General features: G+C 32.0%; 1 protein-coding gene across 2 annotated transcripts in view; it reads left to right on the forward strand.

Moving 5' to 3' along the window:
- The first annotated feature begins 2,463 nt into the window (after positions 1-2,463).
- The window catches only part of LOC106473464 (neuronal acetylcholine receptor subunit alpha-7-like), a 112,678-nt gene continuing 94,797 nt past the window's right edge, over positions 2,464-20,344 (forward strand). For both annotated transcript variants that reach the window (XM_022402957.1, XM_022402962.1), the window contains exon 1: positions 2,464-2,877. In XM_022402957.1, coding sequence (XP_022258665.1) covers positions 2,796-2,877 — 82 coding nt within the window. In that variant the 5' untranslated portion in view covers positions 2,464-2,795. The remainder of the gene's footprint in view (positions 2,878-20,344) is intronic.

Genomic DNA, 20,344 nt, shown 5'->3' on the forward strand with positions numbered 1-20,344 from the left:
AAAAAATGCTCCTAGAAAGGGATATGGACATTTTTTGGCTTTGAGATATTCTATGCACCCACAGGACATACCCCGGATCGGTCAGAACGACAAAATTCTGTGCTATTTGTCGTCCCTTTTTGCTTAGCGTGACGAGATAAGGCATTTAAGAAGGTCCCAAATATATTCTGTAATAATTAGATCAGGATTACTTACTGGCCATTCCATGCTTATGTAGTAAATCATAATCCAGACATTCAACGCTGGACGCTATCCTACATCAGGACAAAGTCTGTTGCGATTGCATACGTAAAATGTTATATAGCTGGGTTCAATAACACGTCATATGCATCTTAAATGCTCAGGTAGCCGATTGTGTAGCTTTGCGCTAAAACAAACCACCCTCTAAATTATTATATTCAACGATATCAGACCAAGAATGCAAGTCACGTGTTGGTTTCCAGGTACGAATCCGTCAAGTATCGGTAGACACAAGAAACTGATCAATTTGTGAATAGTACAAGCTTCCAATGGCGTTACTATCAATTCTGCTTATCTCGATAAGCCTACGTGAGCTGTGTACTCAAATATAGTGCTGAAGCAGTTTTATTATTTTAAATCAGGCACGTGATGTTTGGTCATTATTATTTGATCACTGATAATCACTTTATTATTGTTGTTGTTCTTATGTCTATATTGAGTCCATTGGCAGTGGCCTAAAAGAAACGCTAGCTACTGTGCTATGTAAAAAGCATTCGTTTCATGACGTTTAAGACCTTCAAGGACACTAGTGGTCCATGCCGTCTTGTGTAGATAAGAACTGCCTGAAAGTGTGTTTGTGATCTTCCTAGTGAGACCTGTAGAACGTCAAATAAAGCTCTCATCTGTTTTTTTTTGTTGTTGTTGTTTGTTCCGTTCCTAATATTTGAGCAACTCATGATAGTATTCCACCCCATTAAAAATCTATACGATCTCCAAAAGTAACATATACATAACTATCTGGCAAAAATAAACAAAACTGAAGTAATCGCCAATTCAGAAATTAACAAATGTTACATTTAAAGAAGAAATGGTAGTTTTCGTTTTGGATAACACGTACTAAAACACTGAAGCCGTGCCTTAATATAATAGGACACGTCGAACATGCTAGTAACTAATGATGTATAGAATTTTGCATTTGCATTCGTGTCTAATGTTTTCAGACCTTATTAGATAATTTTCTTCGACATTTTTTTTTTGGTGTATTCTGTTTGTGTTTTGTGATTTGGTCATATTTTGGTTAACCAACAATATATATTGTTTTTTGTTGTTGTTTTTTTTTTTAGTTTTTCTTTTGCTAATTTGTAGACTTACAAAAAACTTAGTGTGATATTCTATTTGTGAGTTTTGTGATTTGGTCATACTTTGTTTAACTAACAAATTATATTGTTTTTCTTTAAGTTTTTTTTTTGTTAATTTGTAGACATATAAAAACTTAGTATTTCCTTTTTACAAGATCAATATAACACAGATCATTTTATACAATTGGAAAACTTAATTCTATTAAAAATATTGTTCATGTACATCCTATTCAGGAATCTTTCAATGAACTCATCTATTATACCTGAGAAACTGCAAACGTATATAAGATATCAGATGATCTACGAGTGGCCAAGACCAGATGGTGATAAGTATTTTGTATAATGTCTAGTTCTCCCCAGTGGCTCAGCGGTATGTCTGCAGACTCACACCGCTAGAAACAGGGTTTCGATACCCTTGGTGGGCAGCGCACAGATAGCCCATTGTGTAGCTTTGTGCTTAATTTCAAACAAACAAACAATGTCTCGTTGCAGGGAAATCAGTCCCAACATTTCGTTCTCTACATACTACTTACAAATTTTTTGAGTTTATCTTTTTATTTTATTCTGAGAAAGTTTCTAGGTGATCTATTTGTTACTCCCTCTGTCATCACTTCTCCCATAATAATGTAGTTGATATAAGCCAGATTAATGTCTATCTTTTATTTTATCACATATTTCTTTATGAAACTGTTAATTGGGTATATAGTTATGCGATACGAGTGAGTGTTCGTTATTGAATAATGGTTATCGAACCATATTTTTCATACTTGGTGAATATATTTGATTTGCCATTGACTACTTGAAATTTTTGAGATAGTTGTTAGGAATGCTAAATTCACAAGTTTTATTTATATTTTCTTCGTATCATTAACTTTATATGTAATTATTTGCAACACATAGTCCTCAAAATAAACACAATTTAATCAAATAGAGGTTCTCGCCCTTTCTCGCCACATACGAACCACCGCAATCCCTTTAGCTCGCGTTACCTACTATGATCCTTACTCTCGAGCAATCTCTGAGCATGCGTGATTGCAACACGCTAAGCAGAATTGTAACAGCCGGAGTCCACGCATGGACGGACGTCTCAGAAACGGTAGAAGAAAATAATGAATTTGGAAACAGATCTGAATAATACAGATGATCAAAATCAGTCAACAATCTAAATAACTGATTAAAATGGCTAACAATTCCTATCAGGTATTCACTTAGGATGTCAAATTCATCTGACTATGGAAAAGAACAATGCCGCAAACTTTTGGTTGCTCTAGAAAGTAACAGTTTGTCGTCCACAATACTCAATGTCTAACGCATCAGGTCAGGTCGTTTCCGCTGTACGAAATGTTCGGATATAGCGCGGCTATAGACGGTCAACATGTGTTCTTAAATCAACTTAGTTTCCACAGCAAAGTTTGTCAGGGTTAACGAACAGTGGTTGTACATCTGATTCTCGGTTTCCTAACACATATTGTAGCAATGGATGAAATAAGATTATCTTCAAGTCGGCGAACTCTCTATTGCTGGCTTCTAATTTTCATCTTCTTTTGTCTTCCAAACGGTAAGATAACATCGAATAAATAAAGTATCGGTGCTTGATTGTATACTTAAGGACACGGCATATAAATGTAATAACGTTGTTTTACTGTTTCTCATATTCCAGGTGATCAAGATACGGTAAATACATATTTTGTCTGTCATAGAGCAGTCAAAAATTAAGAAATAATATTAGTCATAAAACTCCAAGAAAATATATGTTAAAACAGAAAGTAAGCCTTTTGTTTGTTATCAAGTGAACAAGACTCATAAAATAGGGTTCGGTACTCACATATGTTATGTAAGAAAAAATGTATAATATATGAAAGTTAAAAAACTCTTTCTTCAACACAGCGTTTCTGAAAGAATATTGAAATTATTTACAGGTCACTACATATTCAGATTGATAAATGAAAAAATTATTTCTCTTTTAATATTCATAATTAGATTTGCTGTTATGTGTTTTAGTTATTTCACTGACTTAAAATGAAGAATATTTTCTTACAAAAAATGAAACGACGCATAAAATGTTCTATAGATATCGTTCGTCTTAATGTCTCGAATGTTATTATGTTTTTATCATATCAACTATCACCAATCACCGTGAAAAGTTGCTAAAACATGTGAATTTATTGGATCATTCTTTTATAGATGTTATTTAAATTAGTGCTTAAAATAATTTCTGTTGGAAATTCATTTCAAGGAAATGAGGTCACGTTAAAATAAACAGCCGGATATAATATTTCAAACGTAGAATTAAGATGTAAAATTCTCAGAAGTGTTTAAATTCGCTAAAAAATAATAGTCACTTGTTTAGGATAAACTGTTTCGCTTCAGAAATAAAAAGCGTTAATCCTGGTCTAACGTTCTATGTACACAATAACAAAACAATCAATTGCTATTAGATAATATATATATATAGGCTCTAAAAGATGCTTTAAGTTTATGGTTTAAGTGCAAACATTCGAAGTACATGGTGCAAAGTTTTTGTTTTACAAACGTGTTCTATGAAATATACGAAAAAAATAAGTTTCAAGTTATAAATCACACTAGAAATTTAAGATACGTTTAATTGAATACTTAATTCTTATAATCTTTATATAATTTAAAATTCCACACCTTCTAAAGCTGTTGAAACATTTTGCAACATTTCATGGACTGCCTTCTCTGAGTCATTAGAAAATTTAATGTTTTCTTCTAAAGGTATTGTCATTTGTTCATCTTTCATTGTAATTTGAAATTTATATATTTTTTCGAAAATATTATATCCCATCAGCTGCTTTCCAAATATGAAAAAACTATAATAATTCGAATGCATTATTTCATCAGTAGGGTACTCTTGCAATCTCGATAATATCTTACTAGTTTCAGTCAGCTAAAGAGATTTATTTTAGTCCTAAACTTATATATATATACATATACACACACACACATATATATGTATATATAGAACAATCTTAATGATATTAAATAGTGTTACATGTCTTAATTGTTTGCATTTTTCAGGTATTAATGCGCACGTAATTTCTTTTCAAGCCCATTGAGCTACAATGTAACTAAAATAAATATTTTACCTTTCATTGCACCAAAAAACAAACATGTTTTGTGTTTTATACTCTTAATATACTTTAACACTTAACATTTCTAAATATTTACGCTTTATAATAAAAGACTTTGTTATAGTTATCAGAGATATAAGTTATTATGTAGAAAAGTTATATGAAAATATGTTATGGAAATGAAGTCTTCAAAAATACTCCTGTAGCTCAGCGGTAAGTCTGAGGAATTATAACGCTAAAATATGGTTCCGTTACCAGCGATGGGCAGAGCACAGGTAAACCATTGTGCAGCTTTGTGCTAACAACAAACAAAGGAATAAATACTACTATGTACATATACATTCTCCTGGGTCAAATTACTAGTGTCCATGTTTTTGTTCTACTGCTCCGTAGATCATTTTGAAAACTTTATTGGAATGCATATATAATACAAAAATGATTGAGGTATTAGGATGAGTTTAATTCTTCTAAAACACGTGGGTGAGAACATGGCGTGGTTAATGGTTAGCATGCCAGGACTGTGTACGTGATGATTCTTGATTCGCTACCCGTTGCTGCAAAAGCGCACTCTGCATTATGGGACCGTTGGTACGTCATAAGAATGAAATGCAACTACTCAGTCAGACATAGCAGCCCAAGAGTAAACAGTAGATGATGTTAATTACCTGCCTTTCTTATACCCTCTAAGTTTAAAATTAGGGATGGCAGTGTGTAAACAGCCCTTGATAATATATTCAATACATCATTTCAAAAGGGTTCACTCAGCTCATATTTATTTTTCTTTCAATAATTGAGTAATATTTCATAAATTAATGTTTCAAGCTCTATAAAAAACAATAACAACATTCACAAAATTAGCTTCTCTAACCCGATAATATCATATAGCGTTTTGAATAAAGTAATGAAGATTCCATACTGCTTAAAATAAGGCGTCGTCTAAAACACACTCACTATTCGGTGATTTTTTTTGTCTATATAATTATATCTATTTCACGATCTCGATTAATTGCGACTTTAAATATATTTGCATAAATTCACTGGCCAATTCAACTGTAATCATAGATACATTCTAAATAACGTTCTGAAGCTTTGACTTAACTGGCTTATGCTTGTTTCATAAACGCAATTCTTTTAAGATTTGTCATAATTTAATGTTAAGAAAAGCGATACAAATATAGCAGTGGAGATCGTAGTTTAGTGCGCCTCCAGTGGCATAGGGGTATGTCTGCGGATTTACAACGCTAGGAACCGGATTTCGATACCCGTGGTGGGCAGAGAACAGATTGCCCATTGTGTAGCTTTGTGCTTAAAATAATTTTTTTATCGTTTTCTAAAAGTTGTGTAGATTAATCCATAACACACTGTTCACATTTCATTAAAAGAAAAAACAAAATGAAATAGGCACAGGTTTCGATACCCGTAGAGGGCACAGTACATATAGCCTATTGGGTAGTTTTGTGCTTAACATAAAAAATAATTAAAGGATGGCTGTACTGTCACGTTTCATGTTAGGAGGTAAGATTGTGCATCGAAAAAGGGTGCTTATATTAGTTTTACACTTCAATCCACGAAACATCAATATGAAATATTAGTGAAGTCTCAATATTTCCTAGAATAAAGAATATTAAGGTTACAATGAAACTCGCTTATCGAACATTATAGAAGCATTTAACGAGAAACATTCATTATTAGAAAATTTCATGACATTTAAATTTGTTATCCCAGAAAACGTTAAAATCGTGAATATCCATATTGGTTTGACTCAAGAATACTCAAGTACGAATACGGCAAATTAACCTAAGAAGTATTTCTTAATAATCATGGTTAGTTTCTCATTGAATACACTTTGTGAACTTGTTACAATTCAGAGTGTTGTTCTGGGCTAATTCGAAAATACGAGTGCGTGTTGGTGATGTTAGGAGGTGAATTTTAACCAGTTCAGTGGTGGATATATTTGTTTGTTTGTTTAAGACTTTTCGCGCAAAGCTACACAAAAGGCCAACCTTGTTATAGCCTTCCTTAGTTTTGAACTAATGTACTAAAGAGAGGGGGGAAGGCAGCTAATTAACAGCATTCACCACCGACTATTATCTTGACGAATAATGGGATTTGACTATCAGTCTTACAGGAAATCAACAACTCCAAAATGAGAGGTGGGTTTTTTATGGCAACGAGACGTGAACATTGAATCCTTAGATTCCTAGTCAGTGCACGCAAATCAATATGACCGGCTCCAGTAATGGCAACGCTAATCATTGATATCAATTGCGGTTTAGAATGCTCTTTGACTAGCATATTTCTAATTTTTAAGATTATTAGAATAAAATAATTTCAGTAGTCATGATTAACTACTGTATTACAGACCATGTATTTGATCAAATATAAAATTATTTATTACTTACGTTGTAAAATACATCAAGGCTACTTATTTTGACCAATGTATGAAATTTCACGTTTATTTGGCAATAAATGTTTCACTGAGATATACATCACAGTAATGTAAGAATCCTACACATGTACCAAAATGTACCAAAATCGTAATTTTCAAGTAGGATAGCAAGTGTGATAAAACAACATGAATCAAACAAAATGCACAGAGGTTGTTGACCCTATACATATAGTTTTACGTTTTTATTAATGAAGTTTATGAAGTACTTTTTGATAGCTGATAACTTGTAAGAATATAATGACACAAAAATTCGTAACAGCTATAAAAATTAATTTCTATGTTCAACCTTCCAATATATTTTCCACATATACATTTATATTAAACATATTTTCACGTAAATATTCACAGCACAAAACACTTGCAGAGCTTCGGTTCATCAGCATGTTCTGAAACATATTCAACCGCAACAACAGACGGTCACGAACCCGTAATTGTTTCAATGTTACATTGCACGCAAGTTTTATTTTTAACCAGTAATGCCTGGTAAATACGATACGTAGAACAAGAGAGAAAACATGAAGAATGAAAGTTCCTTTATAACCAATGTCTTTTAGGGTACACTTTTGTTTTATAATTTTGAATAGCTAAGTATTTCCTTTTTTTAAAGCACTTATCCACGAAGAAAACTAAAACAATGAGTTAAAAGTTTGTTAATAGGAAACAGCAGTTTCAATTATATATAGCCATAATGATTAATTAGTTACTCAAAACACCATCAGTTTTCAATTTCTCATATGATTTTGGTTTTTCGTATCATGGAAGTCCAATTTCAAAGAGCATACCTTCCTCTGTATTGAAACACCACAGTTTATCTCTTGGTAGAGATACTACATATTCTTTTTCATTTCCTTTTATAATATTTTCCTTTACAAAATATCTCACCTTAACTGTCAATTTTTTTTTCTTTTTTTTTTTACAAAATGTGTTTTTGTTTGTGTTTTAATAATTGTGATTTCTAACTCACTTTAGCGTTTTCTATGAAAACTAAACAATAAGCATTTTTCAAATTCACAAAAAAATAGCATCCTGAATTCCTCATCTGTTTCATGATTTACTGTTGAAATGAAAGTAGTGAAATACTTTCTTAGTTTAAGAATGTTTTGTCCATATATAATTATTCAACATCATAAATAATTATGAAGCGTTCTTTAACAATTTTAAAAATGTTTGCTAACAATTGAAAAGTCAATGAATCTTTTAGCTCAGATCTACACAGCGGGTTATATTTGCTTCGTCTACCACAGGAATCAAACCCAAGTTTTAGAGTTAAAATCCGTGAAACCTACCATAATTTGAAAAGTAAAACGGAAAACACATTTCAGAATCAAATATTAAAGAGTTGGTTTATAAAACATTTCTACTCGGTACATTTCAATATCTGTGAAAATAATTTCATTTGAATTTCCTCTTTAACCTTTTGATGAATAGTTAACCATATCATTTGTTGACTGGGCAACAATAGATAGCACTTGTTTCCTTTACGTGTAAACACAAAGGAATTCAACGGATGCCGATTCTTTTAAAGAAACAAAATATATTAGTAGCTTTGTTGTCTGTTCCTTGTAAAGCAAAAAGAGTTGCACTTAATGAGAATACGGCACTGCTATATTAAAGCTTCTTTTAAATCATGTTTTTCAGAATTTATTATTTTACATAAACGCATCATCTTTTTTTTTCTTTTATATTGATCCATTTTCATTGTTTCTAAACTAACATTTCTTCACAAACCAAAGCACTGAGTATTTATTTAATGCGATAAAATACTTCAATATTTACGTCGGGACTTTCCAATACATCATTAACTTGATAATGAAAGATATTATTTTAGTAAATGAAGTGAAAACACTGATACAGTGTTGGAGGAGATAAAAGCCTTTAGAATAGTTTATTGGGATCGTCTGAAGATTCCTTCAATATAGGTGTCGATCTAGTGGATGTTTATTTTCTCCTCTTCAAGCGGACCTTGATAGATTTCTCAACTTATTCACATTCGGTCTAGACAAATATAACCGCTCTCTTTACCCTTTGGGAAATTTCCTGTTCTTTTGACAATAAAATCGTAAATATGTGGCCTGTAGAAAAGCTTTTTTGATCTTTTAAAGAACAGTTCGTGGTCAAACATAAAAATATATTATGACCAAAATGTAAGCACCTGTTAGTTTGACAGATATCTATTTTACGCTTTACCTTTCATATATATATATACTAAACTTTCTTCTAAAGAAGTAAATATAGGTATTCCACTAAAATTACTTTCTTATAGCAATAATAACAAAGGAGCATTCCAACAATTGACCTGTATTGAAAGGTGTGATCACTTTTCCTGGTTCTCTGTGTTTATATTGCTATTTAGTGTTATTGCTTACATGTCAAGCAACAATTGTGACTATATTTTTGAAATGTTATTCAGAGAACTGGAAAATTATGAATTGTTTAATTAAATCTAATTTTTGCAATCATCAGAAAATTTGAATGTTGTGTATTTAAGTATGCTTTATCAACCGAGGTCGAAAAGTAATAGATTATGCTAGGATATACGTACTTCAGATGCCTGCTCTATATGTTCTGATCATGCATGCTTTTAAAATAGACAAACATGTCTAATAGATCCAGTATGGAATACGCAGAGCCACATATGTTTGTTTGTGTTTGCTTTAATTCTTAGCCTAAGAAGTCCCCTTACTGTAACAAGTTTATTCCATTTTTTTTTCTCATTCTCTTCACAATTATATTTAAAGTAGTATATTTGACTGTCATACACTTTTAGGAAAATCGTGTGACAACTGCAATAAATTTCATCAACAATGGTTTACGGTAAAATATACAATAGATAATTAGCCAAAATAGGGCAAACTCTTTAAGAAATCAATAAATGTATTTCTGTTAGGTTTAACGAATATGCAAACTTTAATTAAAGTGTATGCTAACATTCCGCTTGTAATATCAATAAAGGGAAGACACATTTCAGTTACTGTATATTAACAAAACTCGTGTAACTACGGTACCTTACTTTCTGTTAATGTCCGAGCAAAAAATAAAATAAAAGGTGAGAAATGAATATTAAAATACTAATTGGATATTTTTTACAGAAAAACAAAAATCTGACAATTAAACATACGCATGTTTTCTTTATACTCCTTCAAAACCACCCTAATGAACAAACTTCACATCATCAACATCTCACTTTTCATTGTAAATTATTCAGAAAATATTTAGATTAGTTGTATAGTAAAAGAGTTTTATTTAAAAAAAAACACTAATGACATACATTAGTTTGTTTGTTTGTTTTTGAATTTCGCGCAAAGCTACACGAGGGCTGTCTGCGCTAGCCGTCCCTAATTTAGCAGTGTAAGACTAGAGGGAAGGCAGCTAGTCATCACCACCCACCGCCAACTCTTGGGCTACTCTTTTACCAACGAATAGTGGGATTGACCGTCACATAATAACGCCCGCACGGCTGAGAGGACGAGCATGTTTTGTGTGACAGGGATTCGAACCCGCGACCCTCAGATTGCGAGTCGAGTGCCTTAACCACCTGGCCATGCCGGGCCGCTCACATACATTAGTAAATGCAAAATGTATGCAATGACTTAAATGTATATTCATTATAAATATTTATTTAAATGGTAAGATGAAATCTTACTTCCACGAAATGAAGAATATTTACGGTTTCAATTGAATTAAAATCTGCTTCATGCAAGGAATACTTTTAGCTTTGAACATATACGTTCACAAAATGATTTTTTATAAGTAAAACATTATTTTTATCTGCAGATCTGCATGTTTAAATGCTTATCTATTGAAACTAATGTAAAGATGCTTACGATCTTGTAGTTTTTTACATTTTTTTTTATTCTAAACAAATAAGTTGTTATCAGGCATTCCATGAGTGACAGTTAGTTTACCAATTTACTAAGAACCGGAGTTTCAAAGGCTAGCATCTGTAATTCATGCAGTATCATTAGTTCATTATCAATTCCTCGGAGTATCACTAACTTTCCCTGCGTATATAGTAGCCTGAAGTGATTAACCTACATGTCTTCCTTTTTACATTATTTATTTCTATTATTTACACATGAACTTTCCTTTTTTTTCAAGTTATTAAACTGTATACTGCAAAGATTACTGCCGAATAAATACCTATACATACATTTGAACAGATCACACGTAAAATTAAATTTTAGAACTATAAAGAATAACAAAATATAGTACATTTACATTCTATACTGCTCATACGTTATACTGAAATTTATTTTTAATATTCACTTGGGTGTGTATTTTTTTCTTATAGCAAAGCCATATTGGACTATATGCTGTGTCCTCTGAGAGGAATCGAACCCCAGATTTTAGGGTTGTAAATCCTTAGACTTACCGCTGTCCCAGCGAAAGACTTCGCTTAGATACAGAACGTAATAGGCATATTTGGTGTCAAAATTTCTTATTTCTGCTTAAGCTCAAGCAAACAAAATTCTTCTTTGCTTAGGAATTTGGGAGGGTCTGGTGATTGGGGCGCTTGACGTGCAACCTACGAGTCGCCATGAGGACGTTATAACGTGACAGTTAATCCCACTATTAGTTGGTAAGCAGTATCCTAAAAGTTAGCGGTGAGTGGCGTTGACAAGCTGCATTCCCTCTAGTCTGTCACTCAAAATTAGACACGGCTAATGCATCTAGCCTTTGAATACCTTGCGGAAAATTCGACAAACAAACACTCTTTTTCGTTTCGTTTCAACGGGGTATTCCGCATACTTCTGGGTTCAACACTTGGAACTGTTGCGATTAATATTAACGAAAGATTTAGCGTTTCCCGGTGGATTCAAGTTCTAAGACTCCATTTTATTCTGTACCTGACACATTTTCAATTAATTCAAAAGGGTTAATTCGTCAATTATAAATGTCAGATATATTAACCCACACGTTTAAGTGTTAGAAATTGTCTCTCTCTTCAAATTGACTTTTCATGTTTATCTAATTCTTAAAAATAATCTTTCTGATAAAGAGTTTTCCATATTGATACCTAACATAGCTAATACATATTCTTCATTCAGTTTTACGAAATATGTAAATGGGTAAAGACAATTCATATAAATCTTGGATAATAATTACTTATAGACGTAAATCTATTTCAAATACTGATGAGACATGTTGAATCTGTGTTTTAGGTTATGTGATATAACATCGTTTACAAGCATTTTTAGAAGTAGTTTTGAATAATAAATCCACTTTAATTCACTTACAATGTCATACTTTTAAAAATGCGACCCAAACATCATATTCTTAGAACCAAGTGTTATTTTCAAGTTCTTCTGGCGTCATGTTACATACCTTATGAAAAGTGTATCTTTAGGTATTATATAATCTCCATCCCTTAAGAAATGCATAATAAACGTCAAGTTGTACTCAACTACATGGTGTCCGAAAAGTGTGGAACCATGGATGATTCGTAGCTTTTCTTAATTTCAAATACGTGACTGATTATGGCGTTGTCAAAGCCTGAGAGGGTCGAATGAATCCTGCTGTTAATCCAAACTTGTTTCGAATTGCAAGGACAGCATCCGGAACACCTTTTTTGTAAAATTAGTTAAAGTGTCAATGGTTCTAGAATTTTTGGACACCTTATACATCCTTTACATAACAACGTACTGTGCTATATTATTAAATACAATATAAGATATAAAAACTGTACATCCGATAGCATTTGAGTTTAGTATAAACATTTGATAGTAGAAGGTTATATAAGCTGTAAAATAGAGAGATCGTTTTGAATCTAGTTTCACAAGGTTTATATCACAGAGTAGAATGTTTTGCTAATTTAAAACAAGTGTTCATTAAAACGTGCAATCACACAAAGTCTTTTAATTAATAAAAGTCCACATGATAACAAGAACGCAAAGAATACTCCTGAATAGAGGACTTAAAATTCATTAGCATTTTAGTGTTTAATGTGAATATTTCAATAGTACTTTATATAAACATTCCACGAAAGCGGAATATAATGAAACGAACAATCATTTTAGCCTTTCAGTTCTTTGTATATGATAATGAACTATATGGAGGTCATACATTATCCGTATACCAATACTATAAGAAGTCAACCAGAGCCTAATTTGTAAATAGTGATTAGTTTTAAAAATTTATGAGGTTGTGGCTTTGATTTATATGATTTGAGACTTTTCTGAAGAAGATATCTTAAACATTAAAACAGCTGCGATTAAATTCAGCCTGAAGATTTAGGTCGTTCCTGATCTTATCTCTTGCCTTTTTAGGTGGAAAGTCATAATTCTGTGATCATAATATGCAACTGGTGCGTTACTCACCAATATCTCTTATCATGGTATATGTGACCAATAATACCAATTTTCTTGTTACAAGTTTTGGGAAACCATTTTGTTTTGTGATTGATGGGCGAATACCTATAATAATGTTTAAGTTGTAAACTACGTAACACTATCCATTACGAACACAATAAGGAAACTCAGACCCGTGTATGTTATGAGAAGTAGTCACTGAAAAAGGGGCGAGTGCAAGGGGTTTTCTGTTGAGAGCTTCGTTTAGCTTACAAGAACAACGTTTAATCACCGTTTATTTTGTGTATTGGTCTAATTAGTTTTGACAGAACTATGCATGTATGACACTAACGAAACTAGCTTTTATATATTTATTTTCACCTTAAATCACATGGAAATTAAAACTTTGAAATGTTTAAATTATTCATACGTCAGCAATCGAATCTCTATTGTATATATATATTTTTTATTTGTTACTTATGTTCTTTGCAACTCCCAGTTTTTACTTTAGTTTTTACTAATAGCCATACTTGACAAAACTCTCGAGCTAAACCAATCGTTGTTGTTGTTGCAATGCTGATTAATAGTGGTGTAACGATAGGAAACCTTACCCTCTTGGGAAGTTAGAATTTCTGTAAAGAACTGAAAATATAGCTTATAGAAAACTGTCAAGATTTCGATTTTGGATCTAATAAAAGTATTCTGTAAAACAACTATTATTAAGGTAAGACTCGCAATTATAATAATCATTTTGCGTAACAGCGTATGTAAATGTTATGGCGTAATGTTTCACACCTAATTACAAATAATACTTTTTTAAGCCTCCCAGTGGCACAGCGGAATGTTTGTGGAATTATACCGCTAGAAACCGTATTTCGATACCCGTGGTGGGCAGAGCACAAACAGATCTTTGTGTAGATTTGTGCTTAATAACAAACAAACAAACAAATACTGTTTTTAAATGTTTGCTTCAGGCCAAGGGAAGGTTACGTCAAATGTAAGGACAACAAACATAGCTAAAGAAACACATTGTCATTTAAAAATGTTAATTCTGTTTCCAAATCACCTTCACCTTTACAAGTAGGCTCTTCTCGCTATGGTCATTTATTTTTAAGAAACACTTTGATAGATGTACGAAGTAATATTTTTTTTTCAAAGAGTTTACATACATACATATATACTAAAAGTGCATGCAATTGTTTTGGTAACTCGTTTCCGTCAAGTTAAAACAATTACAAGATCACATAGTGAGAGACGATTTATAAAAAGTCGTCAATAGGTGTATTGGTAAAACAAAAACAAGCTGAATGTTCGAATGTTGTCTTAATGACATCCATTTAGTGTTTAAATAATTCTTGTTAATTTTGAACTCTAAGGAGTTACTTTTCAACATTTTGGATACAATTTACCAGTATCTTCAAAACAAAAGTAAAATTCAACAAATCAGAAACTTCAACGTTACTTTACGTGTAGTTATAAAAACTACCATTAAATTATTTAATGAATGTAGACAATACAGATCTATATAGAAATAAACTTTGTTTATTCCGTTGGCTTAACTTTTTCTTTTAATTTGCATATTTCATGAGGTTGGATATATCATCAGCTTACTCAGGGTTAATCTCACTTAACAAAATCGATGTTTCACCGCCCATACTGCCCCTGGAACTATTTACTTTGACGATCGTACTCAGTCTAATGGCGATGATTACGCATTATTACGCAACATCCCAATTTACATTCTAAAATGCTTCTGCGAGATTAAACTTACACGTCACATCTTTCAAACTTTCAAACACCATCTACTGTATGTGGTCTTCTACTTCCAAGACCACATTTAAATTGCACAAAAATACAAATGGGACATGACAGATTTGTGGTTCAATGGGATTGTTGTTATTTGATGTTTCCATTTTGATTAGTCGGTAAAAAATAATGCAAAGCCCAGTCCACTCAACGAAAAGGAAGGTGTTCTATTTCTTTTACTACAGGCTCATCCATTTCATTGGGCGATAGGCCTAACTCTCAAATAAAATTAAGCAGTCAAACAAATGTGGTACGTTCCTCTCACATCTACAGCACAAACTCAAAACTGACTGTCTTCGCACTCGTTAACTCAGTAATCGATCGAAAACAACATAACATAGCCACTACCTAACTAACTAATCATCAACAACTCTCTAGTGATTTGATATCATTAAATTATTTTATTTATGTCTCTAGAAAATTCGAGACGTCATATCAAATGTAGACGGTCAGGAAATTTCTAGGCATGAAACATCATCTCTACGTCATGTTAAACTCCCTCTAGTAAATAATACAAAAGGTATAAATAGTTCACAACACTGACTCTCCTTTGGTTGTAGAGTACCCTGAATGGTCCTAAAACACATAGAACAACAATATATATATATATATATATATATAACTTATATATAAAGCTAAAGTTAACAATTAACAAACATTAACTCTATCACTTGCAAATGAGTCAAATTGCACGTTTGCATTAAAAGCATTATAGACAATAAACTTCCACTCACTCTTCCAAACATCTAATAATTTTGGTTGTTTAATTTCATATATAAAAACTGGAAATTTTGATTTGGGATTAATTTCATGAAGTTTATTTGGAGTTAAGCACAAACTACACAAAGGGCTTTCGGCCCACTAAAGTATCGAAACCAATTTCTAGCAATGTAAGTCCACAGTCATACCGCTGTGCCACTGGAAGGCTAATTTCAAGAAGCTCTCTTCAAACGAAATCAGTGTTTGTGAATTTACTGATATGTCGTGTAGTTTTATCGATTGTAACCAACAACTGTTCTATAATCTAAGCTGTCATAGTGTGATGTAATGTCTTATGTCTTATGTCTTTGAGAACTTATAGACTAGTGATATAAACACTAATGAAACCTCTTTTTTATGTTATTTTCAATTGCTTGATATCGGAACAAAGTAATATAAGCTTAGCTTGATAACATGTTACTAGAAGAAAATATGTTTGTGAACAATTTCTGCTAAAATTACAGTCCTATCTTTATCTCTTACAGCTTACGAAACATCTTGCTTTATTATGTTATACTTCACTTGTATTGTGATGTTGCAGTATGATAAGAAAATAAATGTTTTTGATGTAATAAGATAAAGTATGTTTAGATAACTAATTTTGATCTCGATCATATCATGTTTAGTTTCAGTGAAGAAACTACGGTCGCTGTGTTAGGATGAGTTTACATTGGGTCTTATTGGCCTAAGTCACTTACTTTTGATTCACAAATTTTAAAACGAATTAATTTATTATAATTTTGGTATAGTACTATAGGTTAGGTTTATTGAATGCATACCGTGTTTTTTAATCAAACAAATATAACATTTACAGTTTTATAAAGTAAAAACTTTATAAAAAAATTTACAAGAATGCAGGAAGACATACAAATGTGTAATCAAACTACAAAACAAAAGTAAATGTTTTTTAATTGTTTCTTACAAACCAAAGAGATCTCTTTGAATTTTCTAAGCTATGGATTTATAACTATGTCACAAAAATAGGTTTTTAATATTTGCAAAAGCTTCTTAATCTGTAGAAATGTTATACAAAGGTTCATTATACTTCATTCAGTAGTTTGTTTTGTTTATTTTGCAATGAATAAAATACACCATATGTGTTGAATATATGCGTCAGGGCATTTGAGAATTAATTTTCATAAAGATACAATACAGTCACTACATTATTAAAAAATGTGTTAAACAAAGCGCCACCAAAATCTTGATTAAGAAAACAATTTTTCTTTTCTATCTTATGTATTGTCTCTAATCTGTCCCTTCACAAAATATTTTTTGTGTTTTTTCTTTTCTGTGGCTTATGGCATGAACATGAGATAACTTCTTATTTTATGTTATTTATTGACAAATAACTTTCTGCTTTCTGGCTCTTTGGTGAAAAATTCTATCACCACCATAATGTATTTACTTGCACTGTTACTCTGTGGTAAGCAGCCAAAACACGTTGATCTTAACTATCTCTAGTGGTATTTTAATACATTAGTGCTGTAATTGTACATGATATTTCTTTTGTGGTTCTTTTCCGTCACAGCATAATTCAGACAATTTCGCCAATTTTGAACAGATTTATAGCACTCAACTCAAAACAATCATTATTTTACTCTCTCTAGTGTCTTTTTTAGAACTAAGTGTATAACTTTTGAAAGTCTGCGGAAATGATAAAGTGCCTCTGACTGTAATGACGGTACAAGAACCAACCATGGTCATAAATTAACTTCTTGGGTACTTTGCCATTTTCAACATAACATGCTTTCTCGTAGACATAACAGATTTCTCTGCTTCAAGTATATCTTTCTCTTTGATTTATATGGAATCACGGTTTTGCTGCACCATTCTTGGTCTACTGAATGATTGGCTTGAGACTCATATCTTTCTCTTGAGCATTTTTGGAACTGAATGTTGAACTGCATTAGTTCTTCTTCATCTGTTGATCTTTCATAGCAGATTCTGCTCTGTTTCCCGTTATGTTAGTTCTTTTTATTATTTTAATTTTTTTTATTATTTTATTATAATACAAAGTCTTTGGAATAATGCATCAGTAATTCCACGGTTCCTTCAAGGGCATTGCATGATATTAGTGTTGTACTCCTAAAGTTTCTGAATCCATCTTGTTATCTGGCTTTATGAGTTGTAGAAATTTATCAGCCACTTTAATGGTGTCTAATCTGTCTGAAGTGTAAACTTTTATCCATGCGAGTGATAATAAATACCACCCTGGGCTTAAACAACACTTACTAGCCCCTTCCAAGTTGTTCAATAGCTCTTTTCTGCAGTACTCACTTCCTTGCATAGCATGTGATAAAAGTGCTCCTGCTGCCAAATTATTGGCATCTCTTTGTACTATAAATTAATCTTTAAGAGTTTGGTTTGCTAATACAGTAGTAGTTTATTTAATGCTTGTTCACAAACAGCAGTCTAACAAGGCTTACTTGTATAAAACAATGATAGTAAGATCGCATTCCAAGACATCCTCTTACCTTATACAAGAGCCATATTGTTCTGAACAACTTCAATCTTATTTGGGTCTATAGAATCCCCTCTCCATTGTCTATATATTCAAGGAAAGTCACCTTGATGGAACAATTCACAACTTTAAGGATTAGCTTAAGGATCTCTTTCCAGAATTGTTCTAGTACTTTTTTAACCCACTAAAATTATCCACGTAGATGAGTATGACATTCCAGAGTAGTGCAGAGAAAACACACTCCATTAGTCATTGAAATGTAATTGATGCATTGCATGTTCCAAAGGGTAACGTAATAAATTTTCATAATCCATTCCCTGTAGTAAATGATGTTTGTTTCTCTCCTTGCCTTTTTGACTTGCACTAACCAGTATCAACTTTTCTTCAGATCCATTGTTATAAACCACTTTCATTAGCATTCAAAGTAGAGTCAATTATTATTAGTGGATTTACATCCATATTTGTGACTTCATTTACCTTCTGGTAGGCAACACGTAAATTTGTGGATCCATCAATTTTTAAACAAGTACAATAAGTGATGCTACAGGATTAGATTATCATTCTATTGCTTCTTGTTTTTTCATGACATTTATTTTCTTAAGAGCCCAAGCCTGTTTTATAATAGCAAGTTTCCCAGGAAATTGCCATACTGGGACTACATCTCGAGCATCAATCATATAAAATGCTGTATTTATTTGGTCTAAGGCATGAGGTCCTCTATAGAAGGTTCTTGATATTATACAAACACTTATTTAATCTTTGGCATTGATCATTTGTGAGACCTCCACATCTCTTGTCATACTGCTCCTGTAAGTAAGGTGATAAGCTCCCTTTGTGCAAGTACTTGGCAGCTGACATCCTACAGGTTACAACTATGCCTCCCGTGGTATTTTTGTACCATAATCTGTTGGTTTCTCAATTGGTTAATATTGTTCAATTGGTCAGCTAATTTCTGAAACTGGAATAGATAATGATATAACTGATGTAGTACAAAAAGATCTTCCAGTCATAACTGGTACATCAGTAGTAGTGCCAAGTGTAAACCAGGTGAGTTCTTTTCCACACTCCATAGTCAATGAATGGTGTTGCAATTGTAATTCTCAGAAAGATGTGAAATGAGATGTTGATAGATAGTTTGGTACTTGCAGTTACATATTAATTTTCCAGGTGTTTGATTCTCTCATTGACATCCTTTGCAAACTTGTTGATTTTTTTGTTATAATCTTTTTGTGCTTTGTAGATGTATTTGCACTTTGATTTTGACTATGTTTATGTCCTCTTTTAGTTCACTATTGTCTTTTTTATCGCCTATAATTTTGTTGTTGTAATCTTCCAATAGTATTTTTATCTTGTCTTCTCTCAAGTTTATTTTTGCTCTTAATTCTACTGTTGATTTCCTGTCTATTTCTTCTTGACCTTCCTTTTTTCCTGTCTCTTTCATTTTGATCTTCTATCAGTATTATTTCTCTTTTTCCGTTCTTAATGGACTTTCCATTATTTCATCGTTTCAGCAAATTTTCAATCTTACTTCAAGGATGTGTCGTTATCTTAAAGTCGGGTATCGATCCTATTTTATTTTACCAATATAATTCGACTTTTGACACCAATGTTGTAATGATTTCTATTCCGAGAGGGATTTTTTTCTTTTCATTCTGTAAACTATAATACAAATAAGGAAAATGTTCTATTTCCTTTACTACAAGTTCTACAAACTGATAGGACTAATTCACGAATAAAACTAAACAGTCAGTGGTTGGATTTTCTTTCGTCTCTATAAACAAACATCGATTGACAACAGTATAACAGACCCAATAACGAACTAATTAATCAACAACAACTCTCTGGTATTTTGTGTATCATTACAATATTTTAACCCACGTTTATAAAATATAGACGTCACATATCATCATTATGGCACGTCAAAACTCCATATAGTAAATAATACAAACTTCTGAATTAAAATATTAATACATAATTAACAACTCTCTTGTTCCAGTTATAACGTACATCATTTCCAATGAAACAACCACTAATTTTCAAAGTGGGCTAGAAGATTATATACCATTAATGCTTTGAGACAGCTTGACTGGGTAATGAAGAAAAACTTTAATATAAGTTTACCATAACAGCAAACGTACAACGTTTCAACAAGGTTTTATCATCATGAGGTA

This window comes from Limulus polyphemus, unplaced genomic scaffold, assembly GCF_000517525.1.
Source record: "Limulus polyphemus unplaced genomic scaffold, Limulus_polyphemus-2.1.2 Scaffold130, whole genome shotgun sequence".
NCBI lineage: Eukaryota > Metazoa > Arthropoda > Merostomata > Xiphosura > Limulidae > Limulus > Limulus polyphemus.